The following is a 19,892-nucleotide window of genomic DNA, read 5'->3' on the forward strand; positions in this document are numbered from 1 at the left end:
TAACTGGTAAAATCTTCACTACAATGACAGTAATATCTCCATTCTATCTGATAGCAACTCTGCAATTCAGCTCATCATTAGCCATGCCACTCATCCTATCAACAACAACATACATAAAATTATCGTCAATTCTAACAACAATTATTCCTTTAGTTGGATTAAAGCCCACAACAGTATTCCTGGCAATGAGCGTGCGGACCTGCTTGCCAAGTCTGCTGGTGCTGTTAACATCCTCATTATCACTTATGACAAGCTCCCCTTTGCTGTTTATTTCAGGAAGCTTTGGGAGAACTTAATTAACACCTTGCAGCAATGTTGGAGCAACAACCACAACAAGACTGCCTTCTGCTTTTTCCCATCCATCAAAGACACTCTGTATGCAACTTGGCTCACCCCTAATTACTTCAACACCCAGTTCTTTACTGATCATGGACATTTTAATAGTTACTTACATCATTTCTCCCTTGGAGACTCTGACCTCTGTCCGTTATGTGACGTCCCTGATGGCAGCCATCATTATATCTTTGACTGCCCCATGTTAAGTCACCAATAGTATTTTCTCCATTGCAGTTTTGAACAGTGAACTCAACTGGCCATGTGACTGCCATCATCTGATCAACAATAAAGAACTATATTTTCACCTTAACATCATCATTCAGGTCTACTACAAGCTCACCTCTGTATCTCGTTGTGGTCATCGCTGATTCTCTTAATGTATATAAATGTAATGTTCCTACTCTTAATCACTGTATATCATGCACTGTTCTATGTATCAGCAGCATTGTTACTCATCATGTGTATTATTATAGATTGTATTAATACTCTGCCATTGCACTGTCTGTTTATATTTATTGCTTTATGTTCTACTGTATTATTGTTTCATTTTGTGTTAATTTTTATATCTTCTGTATTTACATATTATTGCATCTGTATTTGTAACCTGGTAGTGCTTATATGGAGCCAGGCTGCACATTGTGCTAATAAATAATAATAATAATAATAATGTAGCCATATTTTGTTTGCTTAATAAATTTTCAGTTACATGGCATTTGGCATTTTGAATTGAAATATGTAAATCTTGGATAATTTGAAGTTGCAATTATTTCATCCCTTGAATTTTGAACTAATGATGATGATCTGTACAGTGGAACCTTGCTTAATGAGCATAATTTGTTCTAAAATGTTACTCATTAAGCAAAACAATTTTTCCCATATAAATTAATGTAAAATATAATACAGTAATGCATTTCATGCCAAAAACAAAAAAAAAAAACTCAAATATTTTATGTATAATGTTTGTTCAAAGAAAATTATACAATATACATTAAGGAGCATGAATCATCATCTCTTCTAGTGTGGAATGAATCAACCTGGAATGTGAATTTGATTTGCAGAAAACAAAATCGAAATATAGTAATTTCTAATATTTAATTATAGCCTTTACATAGCCAAAGAATTTGACATATTTATTATATAATGGGCTATGGTTGTTGATGTTTATGTAATATGTCTGAACACAAGTTGGAAAAATGTGTGATCACAAGCAGCACTAAGATGTTAGTGGAATGAGTGCTAAATACAGATTGTTGTAGCATGTGCATATTCTGGAACTTCCCTCTTCTTGTCACTCATTATGCAAAATGTTGCTTGTTAAATGAGTCATTTTTTTTACAATTATCTTTGCTTGTTATGCGAATTACTTGTTATGAGAGTGCTCATTAAGCAAGGTTCCATTGTATTTGTAAAAAAACATTATAAATTTAGAATAAAACAACTCAAATTATTTTCTAACGTTTAAATATTTTGGAATTTTAAAATAATTTTATACATGTTGTTCGACATGTTCCATATTCGAATTTTACTGGTCAAAAGCCTGAAGATGACCATGATTATGATTGAAACATTAGTTTTAACTAAAATTTGTTCTTACTGGGATATAAAAAGGTTCTAGTGTGTTGATTATCCTTCCCAGAGAAAAACTGGGAAGGATAATCAACACACTAGAACCTTTTTATATCCCAGTAAGAACAAATTTTAGTTAAAACTAATGTTTCAATCATAATCATGGTCATCTTCAGGCTTTTGACCAGTAAAATTCGAATATGGAACATGTCGAACAACATGTATAAAATTATTTTAAAATTCCAAAATATTTAAACGTTAGAAAATAATTTTTAGCTGTAAATACTACAATAGTGATAAAAATATCCTTACATTACCACAAATAAATAATAATAGATAATTATTGGTGTAGAAACAGTAGCTACAGCTAGTGTTGCTCTTGTTTTTTTCATATCACCACCTCCATGCATATGAAACATTAGCATCATCCTTTGTGTTAATACAGTTGCAGGCTTTGTATATTTTTAATGCTTCCAGGTTGTGAAGGTGCTCAACCTGACCTGACATTTTCACCAAATTGGCCTTATGGAGGTCAGCTTGTATTTTGGAGTCCGTGGCATAGGCGGCTAGGACGGTGATATGCCTTTGGTTTATGATATCATACACATGTTTCTGTATCCTTTTGCTTAGTGAGCACTTCATGGATCCGATGTATACTAGATCACCTGGATTCTGTGGTCTCTGAGAGGAACCATATAGACACCTGGTGCAGAGCTTTCCTCTGTCCTGTCTTTGTCATTGCGCAATAGCCCATATACTGTGCTAGATCTCTTATATGCAATCTTTGTGCCTTTAAGGGTAGTAATCTTTTTATACATGGAGCTTAAGTCTGGTTGTATTGCACCACTGTGCATGATTGGTTGATGGGTGTCATTGGGCTTTACTTGTGTGTTGTGAGTATGGTGCACAGTTAGCTGGTTGGCATACATGTGTGATAAGTTATGTATCATGCCTCTGCGGTATCTGTGCCTTACTGCTATGTTTTCAATGCGCTTCAATTCTGCTACTGTATCCTCCCATCTAGTGTGGTGTGTGTATGCCCTTCTAGTTAGTTCACGAAATGCAGAGATCTTGTAAAAAAAGGGTCAACAGAGTTTGACAGAATAAATATTGGTATGTAGCATGGTTTGTAATGTATGCTGGTTTGCACTCTAACCGCGTCCAGGCAAATGTTGACATCTAGGAAATGCATGTTTGTGTCACTCTTCTGCTCTAGCTTGATGGTAAGGTTATATGGGTTGTTGTTCATGGAACCTATGAAAACATTTACGTTGGGCTCAGCCTTCAAAAGAATGAAGATGTCATCTATGTACCTTTTGTAAACTAGGATATTCAGTAGGAATAGAGGTATGAACTTTTGCTTCAATTGTTAAACCACCAATTTGCACAAGTCCCCCGAGAGGGGCTGCCCGTAGGTGTGTCCCAAACATTCTATAGGTATGTCCCTCTATTTCTATTGAACATTGTGATACATAATTTATTGCACATGTACTCCAACCTGCCAACTGTGCGCCATACTCACAACACACACATAAAGCCCAATGACACCCATCAACCAATCATGCATGGTTGTGCAATACAACTAGCACCTATGCTCCATCTGTAAAAAGATTGCTACCCTTAAAGGCACAAAGATTGCATATAAGAGACCTAGCACAGTATATGGGCTATTGCGCAATGACAGACAGGACTGAGTAAAGTCGTACACCGTGTGTCTTTATGGTTCCTCTCAGAGACCACAGATTCCAGCCTGATCTAGTATACATCAGATTCATGAAGTGCTCACTAAGCAAAAGGATACAGGAACATGGGTAGGATGTTGCCAACCAAAGGCATACCACTGTCCTAGCCGCCTACACCATGGACCCCAAAATACAAGCTGACCTCCATAAGGCTAAATTGATGAAAATGTCAGGTCATGTTGAGCACCTTTGTAACCTGGAAGCATTAGAATATACAAAGCTGGCCTGCCCGGCAACTGTATTAACGCAAAGAATGCCGCTAATGTTTTATGTGTGTGGAGATGGTGCAAAGACAACCACGAAAACGTTAGTTTTAACTAAAATTTGTTCTTACTACATTCCACTATACCTTTAAAATGCAGTCTACTTTGGATAGTTCTCTAACGTTTTCGGTCTAATTCATAGACCTTCTTCAGGATTGATGTAAAAAAAATTTTAAAAATTTGAACTTTCCCAATGGTAATTCGAACAACGCACGTTCTATAATCTTCAGATATTCGATCGCGCATGTCCATTAGCTCTTTATAATGCCGCCGCTCTCCATGCCGATGCTATTCTACTTGACTCTCGAAAATTTATATTTAGCCCCTTTTCTCTGTATTTATAAATGTGCCATGCCTCTGCATACGTTAGATGTCGTTTATTATCAATCTTTTGTATAATATCCACCTTGCTCCATTCGATTGCAATCTCTGCAGGATCCGCGATAGCATAATTAGCCAAAGCCGTGATCGGTTGTTTAAATCTTATATTCTTTTCGTGCTCCTTCAATCTTTCTCTTAATGATCTCTTTGTGGCTCCTATATAATATAACTCTTTCTTTAGCCTTTTATCATGCAACGGTATTCTGTACACACCTGGAACTAGCCTCCTGTCTACGGGTGTTTTGTCATTTCTTAGCATTTGGAATATTGTCGTGCTTCTCTTATATGCTATTTTCTTTTTGCTCTCTACTCCTATTTTTCTGTATGTGCTACTTAACGGTGCTCTGTATTCCATTATGGTGAACTCCTTTTTTTCTTTCTTATCTTTAGTCTTATTGCATCCTTTTTCTGCTTCTTGTATTAAGGCTTTTACTTTACTTTGCTTAAGTCCTACATCTCTTTCTAATTTTGCAATGTAATCAAGTTCTTTACGTGTGTCATATACCCTGCTACAATGAGTGTATGCTCTTTTAATAAGTGCTCTAAACGCTGCTAGTTTGTACCTTGTTGGGTCATGCGAGGACCATGGTATCAAATCCGGAATGTACGTCGGCTTTCTATACACTTTTGTAACAATTTGCCCTTTATCATCTATTTCGACCTCTATATCCAAGAAGTGTACTCTTTTTTGATCTTGCTGCTCTAGTTCTAATTCCAAGCCATATGTATTGTTGTTTATATCTAATAAATTGTCGTATGTCTGGTTTATCATTCCAAATAATAAATACGTCATCGACGTACCTTGCATACATTATCATTTTATCTTCATACTTCTGCAGTATGCTATTTTCCAGAGATCTTATTACCATCTCGCACAGTAAGCCTGAAACCGGGCTACCCATTGGTACTCCTCTAAGTTGCGAGTATGCAGTACCGTCAAAAACGAAAAGTGACGAGAATGTAGCTAAATGCGCCAGTTCCAGGATTTGTTTTCTTAACTTTGCTGCGTTGTCGATATTGCCCAGTAAAAAATCTCTTAAGTGACAAAAGCATGGTTTAAGCTTAATTGAAGGGTACATAGCCTTAAAATCGAGCACTGTCATGTATCTTATTTCGTTAACTTTCAGTTGTTTCAACTTCTGGAGCACTTCTAATGGCTGCTTTACGTTATAAATGTGGGGAGGCATGTTCGTATTAATAAATTCCTTAAGTTTCCTTTCTAATAATATTGTAGGAGCACAGCATTTATCTACTACTGGCCTCAAGCTTCTTTCAGATTTATGTGTTTGACCCAACAAGCTACAAACTAGCAGCGTTTAGAGCACTTATTAAAAGAGCATACACTCATTGTAGCAGGGTATATGACACACGTAAAGAACTTGATTACATTGCAAAATTAGTAGGACTTAAGCAAAGTAAAGTAAAAGCCTTAATACAAGAAGCAGAAAAAGGATGCAATAAGACTAAAGATAAGAAAGAAAAAAAGGAGTTCACCATAATGGAATACAGAGCACCGTTAAGTAGCACATACAGAAAAATAGGAGTAGAGAGCAAAAAGAAAATAGCATATAAGAGAAGCACGACAATATTCCAAATGCTAAGAAATGACAAAACACCCGTAGACAGGAGGCTAGTTCCAGGTGTGTACAGAATACCGTTGCATGATAAAAGGCTAAAGAAAGAGTTATATTATATAGGAGCCACAAAGAGATCATTAAGAGAAAGATTGAAGGAGCACGAAAAAAATATAAGATCTAAACAACCGATCACGGCTTTGGCTAATTATGCTATCGCGGATCCTGCAGAGATTGCAATCGAATGGAGCAAGGTGGATATTATACAAAAGATTGATAATAAACGACATCTAACGTATGCAGAGGCATGGCACATTTATAAATACAGAGAAAAGGGGCTAAATATAAATTTTCGAGAGTCAAGTAGAATAGCATCGGCATGGAGAGCGGCGGCATTATAAAGAGCTAATGGACATGCGCGATCGAATATCTGAAGATTATAGAACGTGCGTTGTTCGAATTACCATTGGGAAAGTTCAAATTTTTAAAATTTTTTTACATCAATCCTGAAGAAGGTCTATGAATTAGACCGAAAACGTTAGAGAACTATCCAAAGTAGACTGCATTTTAAAGGTATAGTGGAATGTATTAATTAATAATGCAGTTAGAGGTTTAATAATTTGTTCTTACTGGGATATAAAAAGGTTCTAGTGTGTTGATTAAATTTAGAAAATCTGTTAACATTCTGTAATGATTGGCATTTGATGCAAGCCTCTAAAAGAGGCCAAAAAATATTCCATTTTTATTTGATTTCAATATATATTTGCTGGAAGACTGTGTGTATGGTGCTTAGTTTGTGTACTGTACATTCCAGCTTTTGGAAAATTTTATGTTTATCTAAATGCTAATTTAGCACCAGATATGTCTGAGTAAAATTTGCTTCATAATGCATGCTTAATTTTTTCAATATTCTCTTGTACTTGTTTGTCTTTGTTCATTGCATATTGGCCATTGAGAATTGGTCAACACATTATCTTCAGAATTATTATAAAAAGAAATATTTTTGATTAGATGAAATTCTGACCTGATCTGTATGAATGCAAGAAACCTGTATCAGACTTTTATATCAGATTTTGTCACTATATGCAACACAAAATTATAGAAGCTATTAATGTTGGAAATTAACTGACATAAATCTGATTATTATTAAAATTATTGAATGAGTTAAGTTTTCCCATTCTGAAAAAGCATCTATAGACAACCAGTTACCAGTTATTGAAAATTCAACTAGTTTTTGTTAACTATGATGAAAGCCAGCTTAGCAATATATTTGAAAAAGATTTGTAATCTATAATTTTGAATGCCTATCAATAAGGTGACCAATCGTCCTCCTTTAGGAAAAATGATTGGTCACCTTATTGATAGGCAAAAAGAGGACTGTCCATTAGGGAGGACAATCCTTCTTTGTAAGTTATGCCCTCCCTCGAAAAGTGTCTTCCTTTTTGATATTTGAAGTCTAATCAGTAAATCTCTATATTCGATCAATGCAAGCTGATCCATTGTGTATGATGTAATGTGATGTGTTTGTATTTGATATGACGATTCATCAAGGCTTAGTACAGTGTAGCAAGATGCAATTATAAGATGCATGCACTCTGCACAGGAGACCTTGAGAGAGTGTGCCGCACACAAGTGGCTTTGTTACCAAAACACAACACAGCACATATGCATGCAGTAGAGATTATTATAGTGTATTACTGTTGCAATGAATAAAATGTTTCTTTTATTTATGATATTTATTCCTTCAATTTATTTGTGTCCTCCTTTTCATTGTAAAAAAGTTGGACACCTTACTGTCAAAGTACTGTTAATATAATTAGACAACTACCAAAGAAACTAATTACATGATTTGTTTCAAAGCTTATTTGTTATTTATGCTCAGATTTGAGATTTATAGTTTCTTTAGAATTTTGATTAGATTGAGTTGTCTAGAATTAGAGCAGAGATTGTCATCTTAGGCAGATAACCTGCATGACAGCAGGACTAGACATCCAGTTATAAATAATCTATCTTCTATAGTTAAGCAAGAAAATTAAAAGTAAGTTAAAAACAATATACTATGCATACAAAATTTACATTAATTAATATGTATTTGAATTAAATATGAAAAATAGAAAGTGATGATACTATGGATAAATTAGTGTAAGTACTACATGTTATGATATTCAGGGTTACTAGAATGACAACAGGATATACAGTCGACCCCCCCCTATAACGTACGTTCCTATAACGGAAATTCCTATAACGTAGCGAAAAAATTGTAGCAACTTTCGTATAACGTACCTCCTATAACGTCGTTTCGCGAGAAGATTGATAGAGTCTGGACCAATAGTGAATGAGCAGCCGAACTACTTTCCTCCGACCCTGCGCCACGCTACGGAGCGGCTAAATTGAGTTTGCTATCGTCTGTTTAGTATTATATATAAATTATATATAAATTAGGTACTGTACATATAATTATATATTAATTATATATAAATTAGGTACTGTATATATAATTATATATTAACTTAATTTATTGTAACTTTATTATAATTATATATATGCTTTCTGCCGCCTGGCAACACGCTACGGAGATTTTAGGCTAGTAAGTTGAGTTTATTATCGTCTGTACAGTATGTAAATTAGGTACCGTAAGTCTAATACAGCACTAATTTTATACATTTCTTGTGAAAGAAACACTTCTTATTCAACGGCCATAAAGATTATTTATATTAATGATGTCTCCAAAGTTCAACGAAGTCTTCGCAGAAAAATAAGTTATTAGAAATCGCGGCCGCTGTTTAATGTGCTGTTCCGCGATGAAAACCAGCTTTAAGCAACGGCGTAGTCGAACGGTACACACTCGGTAAGTAATCCTATAATTTTTTGTTTATAGCGTAGTTTATACGGATTATTCCCAAAAAATTATACGTGTTTTGGAAATGTTGAGTGGAATTAGTCTAGAATCGGTTAATTTTATAGAAGAAAACCTTTCAAACAGCCTTAGTCCGTAAAGTTCCCACCTATCTGGCTGCGATTGGCTCATGTATTTAATCATTAGCGTGGAACGTATCTAAGCGTTATAGGGGGGTCTACTGTAATACAAAGAATAAAACTTTATTATCAAGTAAGAACAATAGTTTCGTTCTCTTCGATTGACACAGGCTCCAACTCTGAGGCAAGTACAAAAATAAAAGGTTGGTTTTTTGTGGCACAAAGATATACAAAATCAAATAAAGAAAAAAACTTTGTTACGATCCTTTAGACACCCGGAGTTATCTAATATATATGTTTCGACAGTCTGCCAGTGCAGGCCATGTTTTTTCTTAAATCTTCCTTAACCTACTTATATCAAAATAATAGAAGACAGACGTAGAAAGATGAAGGAAGAAGAAAAAAAGACTAGGGGTACCCAATTGTTTCTTTTAGTTGTTTTCGTTCCCTCAGTGATACAGGTTGATTTAAATTCCTTTGTCTCGCCAGATTGGTACTCCATTCATTTGTCCCTACTGTAACACACCGCTAAAACCCCTACTATATCGTCTCTTTCTCTTATTCCTCGCTTTTACACCATGCTCTGTACTCTGGTCTTCTACTGACAAAACGACCCAGTCTCCTCAATCCATCCAATCTCTCTGCTGTCTACCCAAAAAGTGTCCTTTGTTCTCCTGACTGCCCCAGGGCCTTCCTCTACACATTGTTCATCTCCACACCTTAGGCATTTGGGTATGGAAAGAAAGTTTTGGAATTTTGGGGAACAAAGAAATTAGAGAACAATAGAAAGAAAAAAAACTTTTAATTTACAAACTATATACAGATTATTGCATCATGCCACAATGTGTATATCTTCATGTCATAATAATTTTATTTGTTTAAAATTTTAATTTTATAATAATTTGTTGAGTAGATAAAAATGTAAACATTCAAAAATAGGTTAAGGTTGAAAGGAAAACAATTTTAAAATGTGTTTAAAAATAGAATCTCTAATGTTCAGTAAAGTTCGACACTTGATGGAGGCCCTTAAAAGAGGTTGAAATGTTCCATTTTTTGTATTTTCAAATACATATTATACATATTATTTGCTGGAAATTTTGTATACATGGTATGTTGTTTTTAATTTATATACATTACAGCTATTAGAGACTTTTATGTTAAAAAGTAAATGTTGGGAATTCTCATTCAGGAGAAATTCCTGGAATTGATTCAATAAATATTGAAAGGTGCAATCAGAATAAGATTTCAGATGCTACATTAGTGCATGGAGGTTTCTTTATAGAAATGTGTAGATAACTGTCATCTGCATGTCCATGTAATCAATGCAATATTGGCAACATAACTTTCTCCTGCCAGTCTCTGCTGCTGAATTTGCACAGGCTCATCTGTAATGATTGAGATAAACAACTAATAAACTTCAAATACCTTTAAAATGCAGTCTATTTTAAAAACTCAAACGTTTTCGGTCAGATTAACAGACCTTCTTCAGGATCGAACTAATAGAATTTAAATTTGCCAAACAGAAATTCCAAACTGTTCTATAATCTTCTATAATCTTCTCATATTCAATTGTGCATGTCCTATGACAAAACACCTGTAGACAGGAGGCTGGTTCCAGGTGTGTACAGAATACTGGTGCATGATAAGAGGCTGAAAAAGGAGATATATTATATAGGAGCCACAAAGAGATTGCTAAATGAAAGATTGAAAGAACACAAAAAGAATATAAGATTTAAACAACCAATCACAGATTTGGCTAATTATGCAATTGCAGATCCAACAGAGATTGAAATCAAATGGAGCAAGGCAGATGTCATACAAAAGGTTGAAAATAGAAGACATCTAAAATATGCAAAAGCCTGGCACATTTACAAATACAGAGAAAAAGGGCAAAATATAAATTTTTGGGAATCAAACAAAATAGCATCAGCATGGAAAGTGGCGGCGTTACAATTATAAAAATGGACATGCGCAATTGAATATGAGAAGGTTATAGAACATTATAGAACATTTTGGAATTTCCATTTGGCAAATTTAAATTCTATTAGTTCGATCCTGAAGAAGGTCTGTTAATCTGACTGAAAACATTCAAGAAGTTTTTAAAATAGACTGCATTTTAAAGATATTTGGAGTTTATTAATTGATTATAGTAATGCAGGTAGAGATATAATGATTGAGATAAATTCTCTACCTTTGAAAGTTGGGAATCTATACCATTGGAGAATCCTGTAACAGGGATAAACACAAGGTGCATTGGGGCCACAACACGAATGCTTGCTAGTCACCTAGCTGAGCACTAGGATGACGTGGTGAAAGGAAAGTGTCTCACAGAGCTTGCAAAAAGGTGCTCAAACAGAATTACAACCCATTGTGAGCTCAATGCTACTCAGATGCTGCAATGACTGGAAACTCATGTTTATATGGGAATCTCTCCTTACAATAGCCTTGGGGCCATGCAACACTTCCACACTTGACCTTCCCAGCATATTGGTTGCTCTATATCAGGGATGGCCAACACGTAGACTGCGGTCGACCGCAAAGGTTTTGAAAGTAGCCCGCGAAGCTAAAGTTGAACAATTTGCTTTCACTTAAATTAATGTTTAAAAATCTTAATTCGATAATTTATTCTTACAATAATAGTAAGAATAAATTATCGAATTAAGATTTTGTCTTAATTCGATGACACTGTCTGTGCAACGTACCGATAATGCTTGTATTTATCCCAATGAACAATGCAAATGAATGTTAACGCATGCGCATATAAAAATCCTAAAATTGTTTGCCCATATTCATAGTTGCCTGCAGACTATATTTTACCAAAAAAGTAGCCCCTAAGGGATAAAAGTTTGGCCACACCTGCTCTATATAAATGGTTGAATAGTGATTTAAGTGTGCTATCACACCTTTAATTAACATTGGTTTATATCCACACATGTATTTCATGATGTCATAACATCCAGGGGTGTCGCTTCCACTATGGAAGGTATGGAAGACTCCATACTTCAAATTTTTGCAGGTATGGAATTCCATACCTCAGAATATTGAAAAAATTATTTATGATTTATTGCAAGATAAGCCAAGGCACTTGCTTTCTGTATGAAAACAAATTTTTTCCTTGGATGTTGACCTATCAAACTCTTATATAATCCAAAGTATCAAAATTTTTCTATATTTTTTAAAAGAGCATATTTTGAATGCTTGAATTATGAAGTTGAACAGCTTAACAGCATAGTTTATGGACCTACAGGGTTTAAAAGGTTGCGTTATGGGGATTATGAGGTTGAAAAGTTTACATTGTAAGCCAGGAGATTTAAATGCTTAGGTCATTGAGTTCTGGAGGCTTAAAAGCTTAGGTTATTGAGTGGGGGTCCTGCTTTTCACAAAATTCCATACTTCAACTTTTAAAGAACTGACATCCCTGATAACATCTAGCGTAATTGAACTTCGTAGCATACTCGTGATGGTTTTTTAATTTCAATTTTAAATAATGTGTGTCCTACTTATATTAGAACATTGTTTTCTATTTTTAAATTTTCATTCGCCTGATGATGATGAGCTTAAGTTTGTTAGAAGTGCTAGCAAAAATAAAAAGCTGTTAATGCACTGAGTGAGGCACTCAGTGTGTCTTTATTTCCTCTTACTTCATAATCAAATATTTGATACTTACAATGTTTGTTTGATAATTTTTTTACAAAGACTATTAAAATTAAAGTGATACTAATACAGATAGCCCTCGGTTTACGCTGATTCACAATAACACTGTGCACAGTTTGTGATTTTGCTGTGTAGTTCCCCGATTTTCCCTATGCCAGACTGATTTTCTTTTCGGTGTTGACGTATTTACCGAGCCGCAACATTGTACATTCGTTAAAACAAAGATTTTTATTGAATATATTTATTTTTTCTGTTTAATATTATTGGGTATGTATGCATTTGCATTAAATTAATATTAAAATACTAAACATTTAGGTACCCGCAAGTCAAGTTATCAAACTTAATAGTCCAATAAATGGCATCTGAATCCATAGCGCCATTGAATTTATTCCGTATCAGTTTTGTTCAAGAAAACACCTTACGACGCAGTAGCACTTCCGGCGATCACAAACTATCATTAGTGAGACAAATCTACTTCTTGTTGGCCAAACGATATCTATCTCTCCTTAATTTTCCCGCTCAAACTGACCTTACGTATGCGCTACGGCGACCGGTGGTCAACCAATCAGTGTCTCCGCTCGTCCGTAGCTTTACGTCGGGTTAATGTATCCTTTCAACTATGGAAAATTTGACGGTTGAACTTTGTGAGTTAGACAATGATTGGGAGCGAAGTGCAAATGTAAAAAGGAGCATCGTCGCATCCATTCAACCATATTCTGAAATTCTCAATGAAAGAAAACAAAAATGTAAACAATTAAAGATGGATACTTTTTCTGAAAAATGTAAGAGATTGGAAACTAAAATTTTTAATAAAAACATTTAACTTTATTTTATGATAAAATACATTTTAAAAATTAAATTTATTTGTACTTTGTATTATATTGTATTAATAAACAATATTACTGTATTTGCATATTTTTCACTTATGTGGAACCTAACCCTATACCTCAGTGTAAATATGGGTTCGTTTTATGCTGATTCGATTTGCACCGGCTTTTGTAGGAACGGAACTGCGGCGTAAACCGAGGACTACCTGTATTGTTTGCTTTGAGAGGCTATATCAAGTTTCTCACTTAGTGTCAAATGAAATTGCCATTTATCTGTTTTTGTGGATGCATTTCATTGAAGCAAAAAGTTAGTAATAGGAGTGCTGTATTTGAATGTATCATATAGTGTGTGAAAAAGAAATGGTGAATTACAGAAACACATTTATTTTAGGAAAATAGATATAGCCACATATTTTACCTTAATTAGTAAGCAAATCTTCAAGAAATCTCAATATGTGTATCATATATTACTCTCACAATATCAACACCATATTTAATCTCTCTCCACGTGTTACATAATTATCCTCTCTTGGGTGATAGTCAAAATTGTCACTGTTATTGTAACATTTGTCCATGTCAGATTATACTACAAAGCTGGTATAATAGGCATAATTCTGACTAGGTTTATTATATCACTTTTTATTGTTTCAATATTTGTAACAGGTGTTTAATAAACCATATCCTTCACATGATTCACAAGAAAAGAGCCAAAGGGATTTTGTTGGGAGTGGAGTATGAAGTGAATTGGTTCATGTCATCCCATCATAAGTCAGAAAAAACTTCATTCAAAATTTCTTTCAACAGCAATACTGGAACACAGCAATACAGCAAAACAAATCATCAGTAATCATCAGTGTAATGTAGGAAAAACTATATTTCACTGATGATTACTGATGATTTGTTTTCCTTAAATACATAATACTTCTTATAAATTGTCAGTTTTTCAGACACTTTGTATTTGTCTTTTCTGCTGTCTGTGCAAAATGAAAGGTCTAGAGAAGCCCTGAGATGAGCTAAGAAATGTGTCATATTTGTCCTTTAATCTCTGCTGAGCTTCTGTATGAAAAGGAAGAGAAGAATTAAACATTTCTTGGAAAGGATTCTTCAAAGATATGTGATTTCATGTAAACTTGAATCTGTAAACTAAATTAGAAACTAGAATCTCTTGAAGAAACAAGCAACATTCAATATATTTATCATACTAAATAAAAACGTACATGTTTTATAATGGGCAAATGCAATTACAGTTAAATGTATTACATATATAATGCACAGATTATCTGTGTTTCAAAGACTGTTTGATAGAGATGGGGGTTATGTGATAGAGCAGGTTATACACTGATTTTAAATTTCAATTAAAAATCTTTTATCTATAGAGCAGTCATTGCTTCATATATAGGTATAAGTATAGCTATGCAAAGATTTTATTTTTACTCTAGCAATTTTCTGTGGGTTATACACACAAAAATGCAGTGTGTGCATGCTTAAATATATGTAATACTTAAGTAAATATATATATAATAATATACTGTATATGGAGAAAGTTGAATAATGATTATATTCAGTTTAATTTATTGATAAATGAATACAAATATTCCTAATAATTTCTTATAATTAATTTTAGTATTCTCTTATACTGTGATGGAGTAGAAGTGCAGTTCGAAGGAGATGATGCAAAAAGTTTTCATGGAGTCAAAAAAGGAAGGATTTATCTTACAACACACAGAGTAAGTTCATAAAAGTGATTAAACTTTTTCAATATGTTGAATAAATGAAGTCTTGCTGTGATGTTTTCAAAGTTTATTTAAATATATGAAAGTCAATTAAATAATTTTAAGAAATAGTCTTTCATTATAAAAGACAATTTAGTTAAAGTTTATTTACATGCACCGTCATGGTGGCTCTTCCCAAATCTCAATGGCAGGCACGATTAGAAATCCCAATGCCGATCAAATTGACATTTTATTATGCAAATTTTCCTTTGAAATTTCTCCATTGGAAAGTAAAAAAAATTATGCAAATTTTTAAGTTCCACTATGGTGCGTACAAAGGTGCAGGTTGTGTTTTTTTTTTTTTTTTTACTGTGTTTATTTTTTTGCATGTTTGCACTTTTATTTATTTTGTACTTTAAAAATGGAAAATCTTGCTAATGCATTTTATGGAGGATCTTTCTGCCGAAAAAAAAACTGAAAAAGAATTAATTTGGTAATTTATTAGAATAGGTTAGGTTAGAATGTGAGTGCCTAATGCTCCCGAGTGCAGCAAACTAAAGAAAGGAGAATTTTGGTAATTTATTAGAATAGGTTAGGTTAGAAATGTAGGTTCCTACTGTCCCTGATACCAGCAAACAGAAGAAGAGAATACCTAAAAAGAAAAGAAGGAAACATCTAATAATAATGTAGTCAAATCGTCAAATTAGAGAAAGGAAGATTCTAAAACATAAAAATCAAGTCGTTAAGCAGGAAAAAATAATAGGAAAATTAAATAAATGTACAGAAAAAAGTGAGTAGCAAATTTACGTTTTCAATATATTTTAGTTTAAAATTAACATTTAAAAATAGGCGTGTATCGGTAATTTTTAGCAGTCACCATCTTGTTTGCGCATGCACAGGTCGCAAAGAAGATAGTGACCGGAAGAGCGGCCATGACAGTTCACATAGGTAAACTTTAACTGACAATTTATGGTGGTATGAAATTTTTTAAAAATCTGTTGCTTTATATTTATACATTAGGGCCTAAGATAATAATTGTTAAACTTGGTCTTATTTTACCAGTTAGATTTTTATTGATAAATTTTTGATTTTGTTTTTATTATGATGATGATTATAAAGTGTAAGACATTATATTATCTAATGATTTAATTTAGCACACAATACAATATGAAAAAAATTATAGTAAGACCCCACTTAACACTGTTTCGCTTAATGCTGATTTGATATAATGTGGTCTTCTGGAAGCCTAAAATAAGCTCAAAATTTATACTGATTTAAATTATCGCGGCATTTCATTGATTTGTATATAATAAGATTATTTGCGAACGTGAACCAATCAGCAAAAGGTGGCAAAAAGGTGTACTTTCTTTAAATCTATGTTTGTTTGGTGCAATTTTGGAAAAAATATAACATCATGGATGCCATAGGAAATATCGACTTTCTTGGCAAGAATTAACTGATAAATGCACGAATGAAGTGTAGAAAAAGTTATCCAACGATTCTCAATGAGAAGAGCCTATTGCTGTATCATTAGGTTGACCAAACTCAACCTAATCGATACAGTAGGACTAGGAGATATAAACAAGCAGGATATTGAGGAGTTACAGCAGGTTTCTGGTGAGAGCCTTACGAATGACGACCTTCAAGAACTGGCAGAACACGGAATTCATGTGGAACTGGAAAATAGAGATTCTGAAAACGAAGAATTCTCTACAGATTTTCTTAGTAAAAGTTTGGTAAGATAACTGAAATCATTGATCAAATTGTAGCAAAGATCCAGATTTTGAAAGGAGTGCAAAAGCAAAATGAGGCATTTTGGATGCAATCTTCTTCTATCAACATTTGCTTAAGGAAAGAAAAAAGCGACAAATGAAACTTCACGACTTTATTGCAAAAGAACAAGAATTTCAGAAAAGCCAGGACCTTCATCACAAAAAGTGAAATTTACATTTCTGTTTGTGTGTGTTAGTGTTATATAACATATATTATTATACAAATTAATATAAAAATAACTTATAATTAAAGTAAAATTTGTTTATTTTTGGTTGTGTGTTCCCCTATCCCTATTTACTCTGTTAAAATGACCTTGTTTAATGCTGTTTCACTTTACACTTTGTTGTCTAGGAACGCATTCCCCGCATTAAGTGGGGTCTTACTGTATATGTTTTTATCTGTAGATAAACAAAATAATCATATATAGAAATTTAATACTTAATAGTTTGACTTTATATTGAAAAGTAGTTTGACAAATTAGATGTGTGCTTGTTGGAAAATTCCAAATTCAAAAAAAGAATTTTTGGTTAAACTTTACCTATAAATTACCAAATTATTGGTGATTTATTAGAATAGGTTAGGTTAGAACATGGGTCCCCACTGTGTGGCCATGACGGTGCACGTAGGTAAAGTTTAACTGAATTTTTCATACAAACACACCTTTTATACTTTTCTAGCACTAACTTTAATTACAGAAAAAATGTTTTTGGACCAATTTACAGGCCTGCTTTGGATTAGAACTATTCCAAAGATGAAAGAGCTGTGTTGAGTTCTAAACTGGAACAATTTATATGAATTTATATACATGTTTATTATAATTTACATTGGATAATTATATGAATTAATCTTTGAATTTTATTTAAATATGTAAATGCTTAATTGCAATGTATGAATTTTAAGTAATGTCACAAAATATTTGAATTGTTCCACTTTTGAACTCAACTTAGCTCTTTCAACTTTAGAATGGCTTCTAATCTGAAGCAGGCTTATAAATTGGACTCGTAATTATTTTGTTCCGTAATTATTGCTGGAAAAGTACAAAAAGTGTTTTGTGTGATTTTATCCAAGAAATTCCAGCTTTTAAAATATATTTGATATTGGGAATTTTTTATGATAATTTTTAAAAACTCTACTAAATTAGCATATTCTCAGTTTTATAAAAATTTTTTACTCTCAAAAATTAGTTTTATTTACTTAAAATAGATATAATTTTGTAATTCAAATTATAAAACTGTAGTTTAAGAACACACTTCGAATAAAGAAAAACTTATAAACAAAAATTGCCAAAATGTTTTTAATATTATATAGTGAAGAGAGTTCCAGGTTTACTGAGTTATATTATGCTCTGTTTTCATATTTTGCCAATAAGCAATTTCTGAGATTACCAAATCAATTGATGTAGCTATACAGTCGACCCCCTTATAACACTGTTGATTATCCTGTTTTATATGAATTCCATGTTGTACGAGTCACTTAGATTTTACAAATACATGTGCCGGGCTGTCAACAGCTCACATATTTGTAAAATCTAAGTGACTCATACAACATGGAATTCATATAAAACAGAATAATCAACAGTGTTATTACAATAATAAACAGTGTTATTAACAGTGACTTGTACAACATGGAATTCATATAAAACAGGATAATCAACAGTGTTATAAGGGGGTCGACTGTATAGCTACATCAATTGATTTGGTAATCTCAGAAATTGCTTATTGGCAAAATATGAAAACAGAGCATAATATAACTCAGTAAACCTGGAACTCTCTTCACTATATAATATTAAAAACATTTTGGCAATTTTTGTTTATAAGTTTACTTTATTCGAAGTGTGTTCTTAAACTAATTTTGTAATTTGAATTACAAAATTATATCTATTTTAAGTAAATAAAACTAATTTTTGAGAGTAAAAAACTTTTATTAAACTGAGGATATGCTAATTTGAATCGTGTCAGATTTGACCCCGAAAGTTTTTTTCAAATCTCCATGTTTTAAGACATCCTGAATCCAAAAAAGGAAACAAAAAAAAAAAAAATTCTGTGTATCTGCTGTTGTCTATTTTACTTAATATTTGAAGATGGGGTAAAGATTAAGAAACAAAATTTTTGCATGATGGCTTGTATATGAGGGGCATTGGTGCTATTAAATTTTGGTGGTTAAAGGTCGAAGGGGTTGCGAGATAAAGGGGGTCATATGTATCTCCAGTAGGGTAGACTTAATGATGATTTTACACATGGTTAACATACTTTTTTTTTTTATAAAACTTATGCCTACCCTCAAAATTAAGCTTTTTGCCATTTTATAGTAATTAAAAATAAAAAAATATTTTATAATAAAATTTTATAACAGATGGTGCCACACACAATTTTATTAAGTTATACTGTAATTAAAATTATAAAAGTTATTTTCTAAATAAGATCTCGTAATAGCCAGGAAAGTCATGCAACTCGTTGCTGATTTTTTGATTTTGTATTTCTTTAGCAGTTACTGGTTCTGAAAAGACTTTAGACTTTTAATGTGTCTATAATAATCTCTTAAAAAGTAATTTAAAAAAATTTTTTGAATAAAATATTTTAAATGTACTGTTTTATTTCAGATGATATTCACCAATAAAAATGCTAGTGACTTTCTTCAATCATTTAGTTTCCCATTTTTCTCAATGACTTCAATAGAACTTGAACAACCGATTTTTGGTGCTAATTACATCAAAGGAAAAGTAAAAGCTCAAGCAGGAGGTATTTAATTATTAGAATATTTTTAATTATAAATATGTGCATATATGATTTTATAAATTAAAAATATAAATTCAAGATTGCCCTAGACTTCACTTTTATTTTTAAAAAATTAATGAAGGATATAAAGTTTTATTATGTTCAATGCCCTTAAAAATCATTTATATATTACAGTTCTGGGAATTTTTGAAACCCAATAGCATGTAAAATGTTGCTTTACTTTTATAGTCATTACAGGAGAGCATCTCTCAGTTGTGTGAAATTTATTGATCTAGGTGCATTTGTCTGAAAAGAAACAGGGATAAATGTGTGTTGTGCAGAGAATGTTTCATGATATACTAAGCTAGTTTTGT

The 19,892-nt window shown here is 32.8% G+C and overlaps 1 protein-coding gene across 1 annotated transcript in view; it reads left to right on the forward strand.

Annotated features, from left to right (window-relative positions):
* LOC111625269 (WW domain-binding protein 2-like) overlaps positions 1–19,892 on the forward strand; it is a 63,065-nt gene that overhangs the window by 11,419 nt on the left and 31,754 nt on the right. Inside the window, exons 2-3 of the mRNA XM_023368370.1 lie at positions 14,944–15,046; positions 19,404–19,542. Coding sequence (XP_023224138.1) covers positions 14,944–15,046; positions 19,404–19,542 — 242 coding nt within the window. The remainder of the gene's footprint in view (positions 1–14,943; positions 15,047–19,403; positions 19,543–19,892) is intronic.

Source organism: Centruroides sculpturatus, unplaced genomic scaffold (assembly GCF_000671375.1).
Source record: "Centruroides sculpturatus isolate CEXI.00-Female unplaced genomic scaffold, Cexi_2.0 scaffold221, whole genome shotgun sequence".
Taxonomy (NCBI): Eukaryota; Metazoa; Arthropoda; class Arachnida; order Scorpiones; family Buthidae; genus Centruroides; species Centruroides sculpturatus.